The sequence below is a fragment of the Tympanuchus pallidicinctus genome, unplaced genomic scaffold (genome assembly GCF_026119805.1).
Source record: "Tympanuchus pallidicinctus isolate F22 unplaced genomic scaffold, pur_lepc_1.0 scaffold28, whole genome shotgun sequence".
NCBI lineage: Eukaryota > Metazoa > Chordata > Aves > Galliformes > Phasianidae > Tympanuchus > Tympanuchus pallidicinctus.
Window position 1 is genome coordinate 6,615,155 of NW_026294745.1, and position 17,439 is coordinate 6,632,593.

The following is a 17,439-nucleotide window of genomic DNA, read 5'->3' on the forward strand; positions in this document are numbered from 1 at the left end:
AATTCCATATTTGCAAGACAATTTACACTTACATGCATATGACACACACAGGACTACATAAGCATGCATGAGAGCCACGCATGCCTAACGGCACGAAGGGAACAGCAACAGCCACAATTCACAAACCCAGGTGTGTGATCCCATTTCCCAATTTACAGACACAGCCAGTGTCAGCAGATGCATCCTGAGTTTTGCAGAAGCAACAGCAAAAGCAGATGTGAAGATGTGCTGCCTAACTTCCAGTGAAAACGTTTGGAAAGGTGCTTTGAAATGAAATCACAGCAGTAAATTCTAGAAGAGCCTTCCATTCTTCAGGCCAAGTACCACGACTCCTTTGAAGACACTCTGCAAGTCACCAATGCAACAACTCACAAATCATCAAAAAACAAGAACAATGCAAATAAAACAGAGAGAGAAAGGCAGGAAACAAAAATCACCCCAGAATTCATCTTTTTCCACATTGATACAATTTATTACAAAACCTCCATGAAAATTAGTGTTATGGTATATAAAAGGTTCAGTACATGCCACCACTCAGCTGGGAACGCTGCCATAGGAATATCTGCAAGCAATACTGGGACCTGAAGACAACTCTCCAGAGGCATCCACATAAGTTTCTGGCATGCATAGTGTTCATGGTATTTTAAGGCACAATGATTCAGAAAAGTCAGCTTCTTTACATCGCCGGCGAATCATCAGTGGTTTGTATGTTTTCTCATACATCACACAAACACAAATCACCAGAGATGAAGCTTGAAAAAGAACTGAAGCACAGAGAGTTATGAAAATCTGACATGATATAGAATGGCTTAAAATAGCAATAGAAAGTCACGATACATGAGAGCACATTTACTGCCAACAGGCCACAGAGGCTTTTAGCACTAATCACAAAATAGTTCAGAACAATCTAGATACACAATTAACTCCTTGCCCCAGCACAAGGCCTAGTCCAAACAGCATGCTTATCCATTTCTGTACCAAAAGGCATAGGAAGAATATAAACACATTTATAAGTATGAAGACAGTGTTAACAAAAAAATCAAAAAAGATACAGGATAACTTGATTAACTTTGAATATATAAAACAAGCAGTTTTACAACACAATCTTCAGACTCTGTGTTTTAATGCAGGTCTTGATCTGCAGAATCCGGCTTTTGCATGTGAACGTTACCACTTGGTCAAAGAAAACAGAGCACCCGTCCACCTAGAGGACAACGCTGCTGCGAACAGAAGTGGAAAACAAACAGCATTAGAAAAGACAAATTCCCAGCACTACTGGCATGCTTCTGGCATCCCGATCCTGACCCCTCCTAGCAAAGCAGCATAATCCAGGGAACAGAGCACTCACAGGGACCTGCACTACAGCTGCATCAGCTGAGTTAGACGACCTGCACGGATATCTGTATCTGTCTCACATCTATCAAGAGCACACGCAAGAGAATCCATTTTTAGGTGCATCCTGCCTTCAGCACCCACACTCCCCTTCGTCTGCAAGAACTGCGCTGCGGCTCAGCTGAACAGAACTGCACAGGGGAAGCAACCTCTGTCTGCCTGCAGCGTGCAGCTTTACTTCTGACACTGAAAACTGCATTTAAGAGCACTTACATCTAACCAGGGCTAAAATAAGCAGCCAGCTTGATGTTACGCACAAACACAACATCATGGTCTTATGACACTGCTTCAGTAAAAAAGGAAAGCAAATGGATTTTTCCAAGCGTTCACAAAGCAGTACTCATACTGCTGAAAGAAGGAGCACTGACCTATCACTTCAAAAACGACTCCCAGTTTTGCATGTGTCGTTAGTTACTTGCCAACTGAAGAAAGCACAATTCCAGCTTTCCCTGAAAATCAGGTCCTGCTTACAAAAGCTGTGACAGATTTGGAACTTGGGAGGCACCTGCAGCTCTCCAGTCTCCAAAGGTACTCCTTCCCAAGTAGGAAAAGTAGCTCAGCTTAAGCACCCAGCTGGATGGCAAAAAAGAAATATGCAGTGTCAGTACAGCACCTATGCAGACTGCAGCTGCAGAATACAGCTGGGATGAGGCTGAGGGAAAGCTGGCCGGGGGTCCTTCACTCCTCATGTCCTGAACAGAACCATCACTGTTAGGGAACAGCAGTTCCCTACGACTGTCAGCAGGGCAGGGCCTTCACCTCACACAATCCAGCCCAACAAGCAGCATTACGGTGTTGAAGCTGGAGACCACGCACTTCTAACCACCTTTAACATTCAAAGGCAAAATTAATTTCTTGTGCTACACTGTTACTTCAAATACGGAAGAGAAACTAATTTTCTGCCATTGCCTGCATAGCTCTGATCTGTTACAAAACACATCAGAAAGAAATGGTAACCAGCGTCTGTGACAGTGCTTCCAATAAACACCAAGGCTCTGGTTGCAAGCACCAGCGTGCACTGATGTTAGCAACACAGCAACACGACGTCCACTTGTTATGCTCATAAAACATGACTGAGCACAGTATGTTTCAGGCATTTCCAGCATGCATTTGTTTCACTGCTTTCCTCCCCATCTCCTGATGAGACAGTATTTTATGATGCATTAGGTTACTACGGCTCTCTACAGATTTTTATATCCATTTTTATACACCAATATGTGAGAGATTCCCCCATACTTTCTGAGTGTGTATTCATTAAATGCCTCTACCTGCAGCCATTGCCACCATTCTTTAATGGACAGCACAGTTGTGCAGCACGGCGCTGTGCTCAGTGGGTGCCCCAGCATACACACACACCTCACACACACAGCACCAAGAATCCTGCACTGGAAAGGCTTAGGAAGACATGAGCTCGCCTCCCCCTCAGCGCCTTCAAAGAACACACATCAAGGTGCTCTGCATTGCACCGATCTGCCTCTACAGTTCTGAATTCCCAAGGAGAGAAATGCGTTTTATAGCAGTTACATTTTCTTACTGACCTAAATTATCTTTCTTCAAACAGCCCCCATTTTGTGTTTTATGTAGCCACAACCCTTTCACTTCAATACAACAACAATAGTTAGCAAGAACTTGGAGAAGCTGAGTTTTCCCACAAGGCTTTGCTTCACAGCTAAATTCCAGAGCTTCTGTACCAGGATAAACATTTGCAAACTTCGTTACAACTCCTGGAAAAACAAATCTGTAAGTACTGGATAGCATCAATGTCCAGTTGTTAGCTAGCTTTGACTCATGTCGTTACTCACAACCCCAGTATCTGGGGTTACAGCTGAACTTCAGTCACTCTCTGCTCCATTCCCTCTTGCTGGTCCGTGGCAGCACCTTACATTTTCCCATCATAAATGTCACCAGCCAACTGCACTCAGCTCCAAACCTGGCTTTTAAACTGCTTTCCAACACTTACCAGTTCGTTAAATGTGCTAATAGGCTTAATATCCATCGAATCATACATACCAGGCTCAGAGCTCCAGAACTATTACAAATGTTTCTCTAAAACTTTTATTCAGTAAAAAGCTGCCTGAAGCATTTAGGGGCCCAGCATGGTAACACACCAGGCTCTGGCACAGCTCTGAGAGGTCCAAGTGCCTCACTAATGCCTATGGAGCTCTGGAAATAAACACCTCCCTTCACCTTCTGCCTCCAGTCCATCTAATGGCCATCTCAGATGCTGCAGTGTTTCCATTTCTCAGTGTAAAGGCGGAAATATTCAAACTGTATCATTCCTTGGATATCAAGCCCCTATGAGGCAGGAACAGAAAAGTGCCCTGGTACAAATTCACAGGAATTGCACACGTCCCCATAGCCACTGCATGGTGGACTTCATCTTTCCCACAGCATCTGCATGCTACAGAAAAGCAAATAAATGCATTTCCACTCACACTCACATTTCCCCACAAAACAGGATTTCCGCAGGGATCCATCAGGAATCTGATAGTCTCTCTAACCAGGGGTCATTTCATGAAAATAAAATAAATTTGTATCAATACATTGACTAACAAAATAGTGATACTGAGATACAGCTTGGTGTAATTATGTGTAATTATCAGAAAACTCACTATTAGGTGTTTCAGTCATCTTCATTTCATGTTTTGCGAAAGCAAATTCCTCAGAAAGCCCTTCAGTCTGCAAAAGTGCAGCCTGCAGAGTGCCATCATCTGTCCCTCCTCTCTTCCAGGTAACTGAGTCTCAATGGGAAAGTAGTTTCGAAGACGCATCTCTCCTACGTTGTTAGAAATGATACCCTGCTATTTCTACTCCTTACTGTAAAAGGTCCTGACAAATTCCTGGGGATTTTGCATGCAGAAATTGTGGAGTGAAAAAAAAATCCGTCCAGGATTCTTCAAGCAGACTGCATGTAGGTGCAGCAGGTCAACAGACCTGACTAACGCTTCAGACTTACGCACCTAACCAGAGATAGATTCTTGTTTCTGAGCAATGTCTTGAAGTTTACCACTCTAAGTCCCAACGTTTTTCCTGCTGGGAGAATCGAACAACTGATTTCCTGTTAGAAGACGCAAACAGGGACACGCAGACAGCCCAGGCCGCAGTCCAAGCACAACATCTCATCTCACGTTCTCGGACTGTGCGTGGAAGATGGCTGCTCTTACCAGCTGAGAGCAAAGCGGACTAACAGGGAGATATTATTTTTACAAGTTGTTCTCAGATGGACAATTCATACGAAAGCTTTACTGCTCTCTGTGTGGAGGTTTAAGTCATACAATGATTGTTCGAAGCGTCTCTGCCCATTACAGCGAGGGCAGGTGGGCACCAGCTGTGAGCAGGAGGATACCAGTCACCAGGCAGCCCCTAAGGAGCCAGCCAACATTTTTCTGTACAACTTCAGCGTCCTATGGAGCCACACAGATTCAGCACTTCAGTTGTACAGCAGCAAAGAAAAAATAGTTGTATCAAAGTCTGCCCTCTGAGGGAAACCAAAATTTGTGCTAGCCCATCAATACACAGTTTGTTGAAAGGCTCCAAAACGAAGACAGCTGAACAGCGCTGGAGAATGACAGCACTCTTCTAATCCAGTTTCTAGCTAGAGAAACAGCCACTGGCACTGCCAGGCAGTTGTTCCAAATAGTACAAGTTTGCCAAAGCATCACATTCTCTAGCCTTTCAATTTCAGCTGCCAAAAACTACAACACGATCTGCACTTGCTCAAATGACTTTTCAGATCAATTCGGCATTCAGTAGCAGCATTTTAGAAGACTGGTTGCCATGACAATGCTTTGTGTTTTTCAGTTAAATGATGTCAATTTGCTTGAGGAAGAAATAGCCTGTTTGGTGCCTTTATCAAAAATCAGAACAGCGTCAGTCAGAAAGCTTTAACACGCACAGAAATCACAGCTCACTATAAGGACTAACGTGCTATAATTACCTCAAAACGCCTTTTTTCCCACATGCATTTCCCTAACCAAAAGTACGTTTTAATTGGCTGTTTATTTCCCACAGACTGACTGCTGTTACGGCGTCCCAGTATGACCCTGAAGCTATGTGTAAGACAGACAACTCAGATTTGTAAGAACAAGAGGAGAACAGATTGCAAAGAGCTATACTTTCAGAAGCAGAAAAGGAAAGAGAAGAAAGCCCTACCAATAAACATTTCACTTGAAAAAATAATTGCTTCAGAAGGCAGTAAACATGCTGGTAGAGTTACCACAGGCTTATTCCAACAGGCCATACGTATTTCATACTGGAGTAAACAAATACTACTAGTATTTTACTAGTATTAGTTTTAGTTGCTGGTAACTTGGCCCCACTCCTCCCCTGCTTTCTCTGAGCCTTCATTTGAACTGTCAGTGATAAGAAGCAATAAGCCCCTACCACTTTGCAGCAATCTCGCATCCTGAAAATTAAAAAGGAAATAATAAATGAAACTTAAACTCATTTTGAAGCCTTTATTAAACTTCACACGGACTTGTAAGATTGGTGTAACAAGAATTATTCTAACCTTACGCCGGTGCCTAGCTGAGCCCTCACTGCCTGCTGCAAACACCTCTATGCACACAGTCTGCACATTATTTGTGAACTTAAGCACATCATCGTGGTAAAAATCTGCATATGTCACCCTGCCCTGCTTCTCATCAGCCTCAAAAGCTAATGGAAAGGAAACTGCTTGCAGTAAACTGTCCCTTCACTCTTTTAGTAAGTCTTTAAAGATGCCCCTAATTCAGAGAGGACCAGAAAAAACAGAACTTCCAGCCATTCCTTCTTTGCAGCATAAAACACCATACAGACTCACTGTCTTTTGGGTAAGGAATTAACTTCAGCACATCTTAATCATTATGCAATGCCAGATTCTTTCCAGACAATCCCAAAGCATTCAGCATCCACACCTCGTTCCCAGGTGCATCTGAAACCCAGAAGTGGGCATTTCACGTGGTCAGACATCACCACATGTAGCCATCCTGCCCTGCACTCTCTGCATCTCACCCATGAGGTCATTTACACCACACTGCTCTTTTCCCAAAATGTCTGAAAACACCTTTACGTGTGCTTTAAATTTCTGCACGTGTGTTAAAAACATTTAACGGATTTTTTAAAGAAAATATAAAGATGTACTTATCCAAAATAAGAGCAGTGCAAACAGTAACTTTACATCTCGTCTATGAAGTTATGTACATTTCTCAGCATAAAAGAAAGCAAAAGTGCTGAAGAGTAACTGGAGGAGAGGCAATGCTTTCAGTTACAGCACTGTCATAAGCTGATCCTTAAATGTTCCTGTAAAAGTAGAGCCTAAGAGATGCTCAGGATAAGCTGCACAAGAACAAGAAGACTGATACCAATCTTCAGCGTGGCACACCACACTAACTGCTGTTAATTACAAGTTTCCTGCTTCCTCTGGAAATAGTTAGAAATACTAACAAATAAATCTGACGGAATGCAAATCTGATGGAAGTTGAACTCATCATTCCTCCTGAACTGCAGACAGCACACATGAGGAAAACCTCCGTTGGGCCAAGTTCCAGCTGAGGATTCACACCACAGGATCGTGCAGCCACACTCCAGCTTAGGACTACCAAGGTGGCTCTGACTGTGCATCACGGAAGCTACACGAGTTACCTGGAAGTCTACAAATCAATATCTGAGGGGTAAAAACAAGTTCCAAGTTCTGTCCTGAAAACAACTGCTGAACAACATGAGTGCCCAAGCAGCTGCAGGAATCTGGCTTTGCAGACTCCAACCAAACAGCAGGACCTCTGCATATAAAGATCTTATCCAAATGCCTCCCAAGTTTATTCACGTTGGGTACTTGAATCACTGAAATACTAAAAGGAAACAAGATGTAGTTCAAACTTAATCACTACCAGATCATGCAGTTAAACCCAGAGAGCTTTCCTGCTTCATAGACGTAGTGGTCCAAGATGTATTCCAGATTAGTAAGTTATCTAAAAAATAACATTTCATTTGAATACATGTGGGCATGCTCACGGCTTTGTTTACAACACATCCAAGGCTGCAAAGTGAGCTTGGGGCACAGCATGCTGCAAGTTGTTTCCATGAATACCATATCCAGGATTGCCAGAAGCTGTGAAATGCACAGAACCTGGTGCACTGCTGGCTACCTGTGCTATGAATGCTGCATCCTATCAGTGCCCAGATGCTGACCACGCAGACATCCTGCACTCTGCAAGCGACAACTATGGACAAAGCAATTACATTTAGGGAGATTTTTTTACTTACCAAGTATCAGTTTAAGGGATACCATGTGATTAAGCATGATTTGTAAGCTGCAGAAAGAACTGTGCTAGTTTGCAACAAGAAATAATGATTCATACTATGCGAGGTTTCCCCTATCAAACAGCTATTTTCACGAGAGGCCAGAGTCTGGCCATGTGATAAAGTCAGCATGAAATCCTGGGACCTTTACTTTAGGCTAAAGAATTTAACAGGCTGAATAACTACCAGCTCCTGCCTGAGGAAATGAGAGCTTTCTGCCAGGCCCTGCTATCACATATGCTGCATGGTTAGCCACAAATTAACCTCAGTGTTTAGATTTCCAGCTCAGGGAATACATATCTCATTATGGAGATTGGAAGACATAATGTGAAGATTACTTTACCTGCAAGACTTGGAATTGTAACAGCATGAAACCTGAGCTTGAACTGCTGCTTCCCCTTAACTACTTCTACTAAAGATTACAGTGTACCTAACAGTAAAACCACCAACTTCTGCTTAAACAGGAGCCCAGTGAATAAGTTTATTTCTTAGGAGATTGTTTTTTTAAATATATAAACAGGAAGACTGAAAGTTCAAATAAAGGCAACAAAAATCTCCTTATTTTAGGCTTGGAATGTTGGCAGCTGCCACAAGGTCATGAGGGATAACATAATCCATTTTATTCAAGCTTTACATTCCAGAAGACCAGCAATCAAAACTGGAGTATTAAACTGCAGTGTTAAGCAACAAGACACCTCACATCCTTCTGGTTTTTAATCTTGCATTAAAAAAATAAAACATGCCAAAGAACTGGAAAAAGAAATGAGTATTTCTGAAGACAGAGTGAATATTTGCTACAAGAACCTTTTTTCCTTCACTCATTCTGATCTCATTTAATATATCATACCTACCATCAAGCATTCAGTACACTTCACCAGCTTGTCTAAAATTTCATTTGTTTTAAATTCAGAAGTCTACATACCCCAAATACTCTACTTTTGTTTATGTAGAGACAAACTAATATTTTGAACAGCTTTTTGCTTGCAAAACCAAAGTCAGATGATCCAAAAAATAAGGCATTGAGGATAAGCATTTGCAAATCTTAATGACAGATGGAAAAGCAGTGTTTGCATAATGTTTTTAATGTAGCAGAACAGCACTCTGTTTTACTAGAAGTGCCATGAAGGCATGTCCCAAGTGCAGAACTGGCAACAGTCACTTTGAAAGCCTTATGTAAGAGGAGTACACAAGTCAGAAAAGTCATACCTGATGCACCCAGCTATTCAGTATCTTAGTCATCTCCAGGCTTCATCCTCATCTGGGCTTGCATCTGAGCAATCATCTCCTGCATGCGGCGCAGCTGTAAGAGAAACACGCACCTGTTTAGGACCATCTCTCAGCTTCAACACGAGAAGTCCGAAATCCAGGAAACTCACAATGCTTTCTTCCATGGCAGAAAGCAGATCCTATTTGCCTCCTTCCAAACCAGGCACATGTAACTCATTCACAGAACTGAATACTGTATTTTTCCCAACCCAGATTCTTCAAAGCATCGCAAAGTAACTGCACTGACACACAGAGAATGCGCTGCTCCCCACCAAGAACTGGCAAAGAGCAGCTACAGGTGCCTGTGTCACTTTCCCTTGCCTAGCTTCAGATGCAGATCTGGGAGATAAGAAACAGAAGTGCATACACTGCACTAAAATTAACTGCCTTATATACTGGGACACATCTCTTGCTGCAGCAGAACAGGTTCAGCAAAGACTAACTCAGGCTCCTATGACTGCAATGTAGATTGACTCTGACAAAAGGAGATCACAGCAACAGCATGCTCCAGCTAACTACACTGACTGTTAGACATCCATCTGTATCTTTTCACTAAACAGTCAGAAAGCCTCTGACAGAGAGATGGCAGGCATAGTTCTGCAGGGTGGAAAAGAAAAGAAGTAGGAAGATTCAGACATGAGAGCTGTGTTGATTCTTTGGTACAGTAAAAGAAAACTGGCTCAAAGATCCATTTGTACAGATGCAGGACACCTGGTCTTTGAACGACCCTACTGCAGATTTATCACCAGAGCAAAAACTGGCTTTACTGGGAGCTTGTCTATTTGAGCTTTCCCAAGAACACTTAAAATTGAGCCCTGAAGTGTTCCCAAAATAGAAAACATTCAGTAATCACAGGGGAAGATGCTGTTCCATGTGTATTATGGTGATTTTTTCAAATTAGTATTCTGCTAATAGTCAACATCACACATTAAGACTTGAATGCATCTCTAAGTCTCACGTCCTCTTAACCTAAGGGATGAGAACATGTCCATACCATGAAAGAATAATATGCTCGGAGACTCACATTTAAGATGAGACAAAAGAATTGACACTAACACCAAGATGGTAAGGTTTTCCTTTTACACATGATTCTGGTGTTAGTCTGTGCCATTAGCTAAACAGTGGCAGGCTGCTGAAGCTCTTGGCAGAATTCAGGAAGGCTTTCAGGAACAACCAGGCACACTGCACACATAACAGACACTGATGTTTCTTTTTAACAAAAGAAGGCTGGCAAAAAAAAGTAAAGGAAAGCAGAGCGACATGAACACACATCATCTTCAGGAGACAACTGTAGTTTTTCATGCATTTTGTTCTGGCTTTCGCTGAGCATTTGATATGCAAACAATCCCAAGTGGTTTCTTCTTGCTGTAAAACTACAGCTTCTAAACGTCTCTGCTCCAGGTCTCAGCCATGCATCTCATAGCAGCACGCTCAGCACACAGCCTGTGAGGATGCCAGGCTCTGCCCAGCAGCAGCAGCCATAACTGAATTTAGGGAGAACACATAAATATCTCGAGAAGGAAATCATCTGCACCGTATAAATCCTGGCAGCTCAAGTGTGGAATTCACAAATAAATATTCCTGCCTTCTGCCCAGCCAGGGAGTCAACCCAAGCTGTACTCAGCACGGTAACCACGCCAGTCTCTTCCAATGTTCCTCTTCAAGTGAAGAAAGGACACAAGAACCATTTCCACGTGTTACAAGTTCAAAATAAGTTGTGTCTCACCCCTCTGGAAGCACGGTGTAGAACAGTCTTTCATCTTAAGATGAATCTTAACGCTTCACACGTGACTCAAAGTAATGCCTCTGCCCCTGCACTGGGGCAGAACAAGGCAAGGGCCTACAGCACCTTGGTCTTGCACAGCAATAGAGGCCCTTACTGTAAGAGCACGATTAATACATTCTGCAGGGAACTTGCACACGTTCCCTAAAGAAACACGACAGCACAGAGATGATCCACAGGACAGCAGAAAGCCAGGAAACAACATTTAGAAATGTGAACAAAAGAAAGTTTCCTGCAAGTTCCTGGACAATGAAAAGAGTAAATGTAACCATGGTGTAAACTCCATCTATTTCACTTCACCAGGACTAAAAGGGAGCTTAAACTATCATGTAACCACTGGGTGCTTAACACATACAACACTTGTAGCAACACAAAGGAAACAACCGGCTTCTAAATCCCAGTGGTTACAGGGCTCAGAGGGGATCCCAGCTTCCAACAGCTCCCAGGCCCACACAGAAACCACAGGTCAACAGTTCTGCATTACCTACAAGACTTCATCCCAAATTTTGCCCACAATACAGACAAGTACTTCTCCTGAACGAAGTGCTCAGCAGCCAAAAAAAGTAATATTAAATATAAATATGTATTTAAATCTGAGGAACTTTGTTTCTTGTTTTCACGTAAACACAGGCTTCAGAGGGAATATTTCTAGGAAAATGTTAAAACTTTGAAAGGATTTTATTACAAAATATTTTCAGAGTAAAAAAAAAAAAAAGTATTGCACAACACTACAAACTTTCCTAAATTTGAGCCCATCCACAGCACAATGTCAAAACAATCTGAACTACAGCACATTTACTGTAAGGAATGCGGTTATCGTTATTCTTACTTTCACTTCCCAGCTCAGAAAAATGGGTCACCAATGGAAGATGAACGAAAAGCACTACGAAAAGCAACACATTCAAACGACAAATTAGCAATTCCAAACTGTGAACCATGGACCACATCCTTTGGCACACTAAAAACTCATTTTAAAGTGATGCTCTGATAATGATGCTCCTGGCACTAACCCAAGTGCTCATTCCTTCCAAGGTTACATAAACCTTACAGAGCTGTAAATAGAACAGGCACCGTTACTGATGGGAATGCAGAGCAGGAGGGGAAATGGATATTTGTTTTCTCTGCAAAGGCTGTGGAATGCGAGCCCATTTCCTCTGTGCTTCTTCCCTCCCCAGATTTTTCCCAGTCTGAAGCATAGGGATGATACGGAGATGAAGGGATTTCATCCCAGCTTATCTACAGAAGATTCAGCAAAGCTTCTTGATCTCTTAGGGACAATAGAACGCAGAACATAAAAATCTGTTTGTTTTTCCAAGTTCTAACCTAATCCTCTGCAACTTGGGCAGCAGTTATTCAGAGATGATGAGTCCCAGAGGGAACTTCAGAGACCATGCGTCAAGAAATTCAAGACTCCACCTATTTAACGGTAACGCATAAAAGCTACGTTACACACAAATACAAATATTATACACAGGTCTGCACAGAGTCAGAACAGATCAGTCGCCCGTGAGGAGCTGGCAGCACCAACAGCTTCCCACAGAAACACTGCAGAATGCGTTCAGCTACAAACCTGAAGACAAGTAGCTCTGGAAGAACACCTAAATTTATACTTAACTGCTAGGGCACATACAATTTACATCATTGAAATAACATCAGGATGAATAGGATGAAAGGATTAGGGATTAAACTCAAATTGCACGACAAGAATTATGGAAGCGCTGGACAGAAGTAAGAGAGGTGTTCCTCTAACCACGCTTCTGACACTTCAGAGCAGCCGGCCCTGCTGGCAGCCAGCTGACAGCTGCTGCTGTTACACACACCAGGGAAGGGGAGGCAGCTGAGTTGTGCACAAAGTCCTTGGAGGAGTTCCAGTGCCCCGAGTGCACAGCCATCACTTCAGCAACACAGCTGCACCTTCATCCCTGCAGGACTTTCTACGTGTATTTATCTCGTTCAATCTCTGGTAATTCATGCTTTCAACTACCAGCTATGGTGGTAAACAGCAAAAAAAAATAAAAAAAATCCTAAAAGGAAATATAGAAGCAGCTGATTAATGGTCAAAATGCCAAGGTCAGCTATTTTTAAACATGGATGCTATGAAGGAAAAAAGAAACGCACAGACTGAAGTAACTATATTTCATAAACTTGCAGGTACTGGAGCCTGAATCTTTCATCCCAGAAATACACAGAATTGGTTTTATTATTAGCATTATTACTTTAATATCTTACTCCAAATCACTGCATGTATATCTGTATCTGTATATAGTGACCTTTAAGTCATGCATTCCTTCATTTATGAACTTGAATCAAAGCTGAATTGGATAAAATTAGGATAAACAGAAAAATCTACTACCTTCCAACTGACAGAAAGCATTTCCACCATGCAAGAAGTCACAAGCACTGGCAGCATGCTACTTACATTGCAATAGAGGCTCACAATCTCTGAATCTTTAGAATTCTAACATAAAAATATCAGGATGAAAGCTTTAGCAACAACTTGAAAGCAGAGTAAGAAAACAAAGATAGAAAAATGGAGTGGTATTAAAGAAAATTTATAGGTTTTGCTGCAAGACAGAAGATTAAGAGATATGCACACAAATTCTGTCATAGGATTTTTAAGATTCTGTAACCTTTTCTACTCTTTAGGCACAAGACATGGATAAATTTACTGCTAAGGTGTTTGTGCTAAAGCATGCCCACCTGAAATGACATCGGTCTACCAGTCTACTCCAACATATGTTTAAAACAGCACATGTAGATAACAGACACAGAGAGGCTTTGGTACTTAGCAGAAAACATAAATTCTGTTTATGGAGATGAGAGATATTCTGCCTGCAGAACCAAAAGTCCCCACGTGCAACCTGATATCCACCGCATACAAACACACCTCGCACAGGCAACTTGCACGCAACAGATCACATCTTTCTACCCTTCCAGTCTGTATGCAGGAGCTGATGCAGAACACTGGAAGTGGAGCACGGCAGATGCGTTTAAAGAATACTGGTTGTAGAAGCTCTCTTACCTCAGCCTCCTTCTGCTGAAGGATTCTATCCTTGTCTACGACTTCTTCTTCAACAGGCCTGTTGAACAACAGAACGCACTGATGATGTAGGATACAGAAAAAGCCTCCAAGAACAGCTCTGAGATTCACATTTCAGCTACTGTAACAACACAAAAGTCTGCATGCTTTCTCATAGTGGAAATGGGGACATTTTTTAAACACATTTGTATTGATCTTTTAAAATGCCATCTTCTACTTATCCCTAAGCTCCTGTTATCCTCACTCTCTAATTTTCTTCCTCTGTTTCTTAGTTTCTTCATTGCTAATTTGCTAATTTTTTGCTGCAAGATTCCCTCTACCACCTACCCTTGGAACAAAATCACCCATGAAAGCAATGTGGAATTGCTGCTTACGCTATTTCTTCTCTTGTTTAAGATCTGAACGCTTGGATGAATACTCAGAGAACAAGATGGGGAGAAGAATACCTTGCTATCAAGATAGATGCAGTGAGAGTAGTTGTGGACTTAAATTTGCCAAGAACAGAAGCATTACAAGAAAAAAGAAAAAGAAATTGCAAAGAAAGGTTTCTTGGGCTAAACTTCTCTCTGCAGCTATATGTGAAGGAGCAGAAAAAAAATCCCACATGGCAGTTTTAATCTCATCAGATTAATAGGCTGGGATCTACACAGCCTATATAAATGTGCCCACTAGGGTTTGTTTTTCCCAGACAGGTTTTATCTGATCATGTCTACACCCTGCTTCTTTATGTATCTTCCACTTAAAAGCACAGAGAAGAGGGAATGGATATGCAGACAAGAGCAGCTGTCTGTTTGTATGGCACTTCACAAGAGTCATGCTTAATACTACAAAAACGTCTTATGAATTTCACTTACTCCATATATTGAAAGTTGATAAGAAATAATGATGAGGAATTGCTTCAGAGAAGTGTGTCAGGTGCCACAGAAAAAAGGAAGAGACTCACAAGCAGAGCCAGAGACACGCAGACACTTACTTGCCAGTTCTCTTCAGCCTCTCTGAACGGAAGTTCTCATAGTGCAAATCTTGGGTCACCTCCTGCAGGTCCTGCATGTGAGTTCTAGAACATACAAAGCAATACTGTGTGCTTCATGCTTCTTGTCAAAGGGAATATAAAAACTGAAAACAAAAAGTTATTTTATGTAATAGATGCATTCACTAGGAGGACAATTTTTATACACCAAATCAGCCATAAAGCTTGTCAGGACACTGCTTTCATGCTTGCTAGTCTTTTGATTTATAGATTAGCACCCTCCCACCAATATCCTTAAACCACGTACAGCATGCTGTCTCGTTCACACATTACTTTAAAGGAGTTGTTTGTATGAGTCTGCAGTGTTAGAAGCTTGTGAAGACTCGTTCAGAAAGATTTAATTCCTGAAGTATTTTTTGACACTTAAAGGTCATTAACTACAATTTGGAACTGAAAGCTGAGCAGAACTGCTTGGGTAAGGTAACAGCTGGCATCACCCAGCAGCTTTCAACTGCCTGGAGAAAGAAATGCTGCTGGAAATGATGACCAGCAGAGGGCAATCCCTGCTCAGCAGAGACTAAAACCAAAAACGCACTACAGAATTAAACTTACAACAACAGCAAGATAGCACAAGAAATTACTTAGAGCCATCTACACTGACAGAATGCCCATATCAGCTACAGACACCAGGGGTGGGGGGTGTCCTACTTAACACAGACTTTCCTATACTGATAAGAAAACTGAGCTTTGCCTTTCGAACACTTGTCTTCATGGATTCACCAATTACTTTAGCATCGAAAGGCTCTCTGCCTCACCCACTGCAGTGTAAGAAAGCTTCAATTTCTACATAGCAATGTAAAAACAGTTCACATAAGATGTACCTTATCTGATCATTTAAAATACAGAAAATATTTTCTTAGCTCAGACCAGAGGAGCACAGTGGTAAATTAAGCCGAGGGCTAAAAGTGGAGGCAAAAAAAAAAAAGTCAATCTGCACTTCATTAGGGCTACCATGGCATTAAATAATTCATGTTCATGTAATTCTCAAGTCATTCTAGCAGGGTTACATCACCAGGTTGCAGTGATTTTTGCATTACTCACACCAGCATTGTGCGCAGTTTAAGGAAATCATTGTGCTCTGGGTTCTCAACTTCAACAACTCCCCAGGGATACAGACGGCCTCGGATTTTCTTCCCTTTCACCTCAATAAGTTGGTTGGATCCAATAACAGCAAAGGGAATGCTAGCCTGATGAGACAGAGCAAAACAAGTTGTTGCGTTGGCTTTTGGTTGGGTGAGTGGCTTGGCTTCTTTCTGGGGGGGAGAGGGGCTGGGGACTTTTTTTGGTGCACTCAGTTGTTTGCTTTTTTCTTTTAAGGAAAGCACAGAGGTGTGATAAGTAGCAGACAGGAGATGGGGAAAAGAAACGTTGACAGAAGTACTTCAATAAAATCCTTCTACACCAGAAAACCAACAAATTCTGTGCTCAACAGTGCAACCTCTTCTTGCTGAAGCCTGTCGTTTTGTTAGGATTGGTTTGTCCCAGCAGCAGCTCAAAAGGAAATGACACTTTTCTTTAGGAACGTCTGACTGTTGTTGAAACACAAATTGGGCATAATTCGTCATCTGACATAACATCATGCATGGAAAACAGCCAACAGAAACACGCTTCAGATACAGACTAAAGTTGCTGGAGACAGAATTTCACATGTGTTCTTCAAGCATCTGTGGAAGTATCAGAGCACTAGCAGGAAGTGATTTAATTAAAACCTTTATTACCTACACTAACAAGAGGAAAGTTGTTAATTAGTACAGTAACTCTAAGTGCATATTCTCTTTTTGCTTGCATATTAAAAGGCTTGTCAGGCTGACAAGACAACAGACAGCAAACCACTGTTCTTGGTGAGCAGTTACTTACATTCAAAAAAGAAAGTCACAATACTACATTTGGAGCTCTGATGAAGCAAAGAATGGATTAAAAAGGATTATAATTCAGAATCAACATTTTTTCCAAGAACAAAATTTGAATATTCAATGCATATTATAAAGGAATTATTATCTTTAAGCATACAGTAAGCCTGAACGCTGCAGCAAAACAGTAAATTAAGAAAGAGTGAAACTTGCCTTTAAGACTCTAGTTTGTTCTTTAAATTCCTCATCTTCATCAGAATCTGCATCAGGGAGCTGGTAAATCCTAATGCCGTGTTCAGAAATCTCATCTAGAACCTGAGGAGTTTAAGAGACGTAGGAAAATAAACTCTTGTCCCATTGAAGAGTTATCATTATGTGAAAGATGCATGAAAAACGTAACTGGTTGTCACATCTGTAAGTCTCAAAGCACGTTCTTCTGCTCTAAGCAGCCTTTAAAAACCAACCAATTGACAGGAATTACCACTACTTGCTCTTTACATTACGAACTACCAAGTTAGATTAGGTACCATAAGACTACCTTACATCCCACTGATTTCACTCTGCCTATGCAGAAGATGTCAGCATTTTTCATTTTTTCTTCACTCAACAGACAGACTGGAACCTGAAGCGCGCAAGCAATGCAGGCAGAACAGCTCAGGTACACAAGCACTCCTTCAGTCAGGTACGTGTTCAAAGACTTAGGAAACAATTCCGAGGTGGACATTAATCACAACTGCAAAATGAACAAAGGAAGCCCGTGCCACACGTTTGGATTTTATAGATTTCATTCTGCTACAAA

At 41.7% G+C, this 17,439-nt stretch overlaps 1 protein-coding gene across 2 annotated transcripts in view; it reads right to left on the reverse strand.

Annotated features, from left to right (window-relative positions):
- Positions 1-444: 444 nt before the first annotated feature.
- LOC128084659 (septin-2) overlaps positions 445-17,439 on the reverse strand; it is a 31,418-nt gene continuing 14,423 nt past the window's right edge. For both annotated transcript variants that reach the window (XM_052690976.1, XM_052690977.1), the window contains exons 8-12: positions 16,854-16,955; positions 15,832-15,977; positions 14,734-14,817; positions 13,743-13,800; positions 445-8,971 (exon numbers count right to left, since the gene is read on the reverse strand). In XM_052690976.1, the coding sequence (XP_052546936.1) occupies positions 8,903-8,971; positions 13,743-13,800; positions 14,734-14,817; positions 15,832-15,977; positions 16,854-16,955 (459 nt within the window). In that variant the 3' untranslated portion in view covers positions 445-8,902. The remainder of the gene's footprint in view (positions 8,972-13,742; positions 13,801-14,733; positions 14,818-15,831; positions 15,978-16,853; positions 16,956-17,439) is intronic.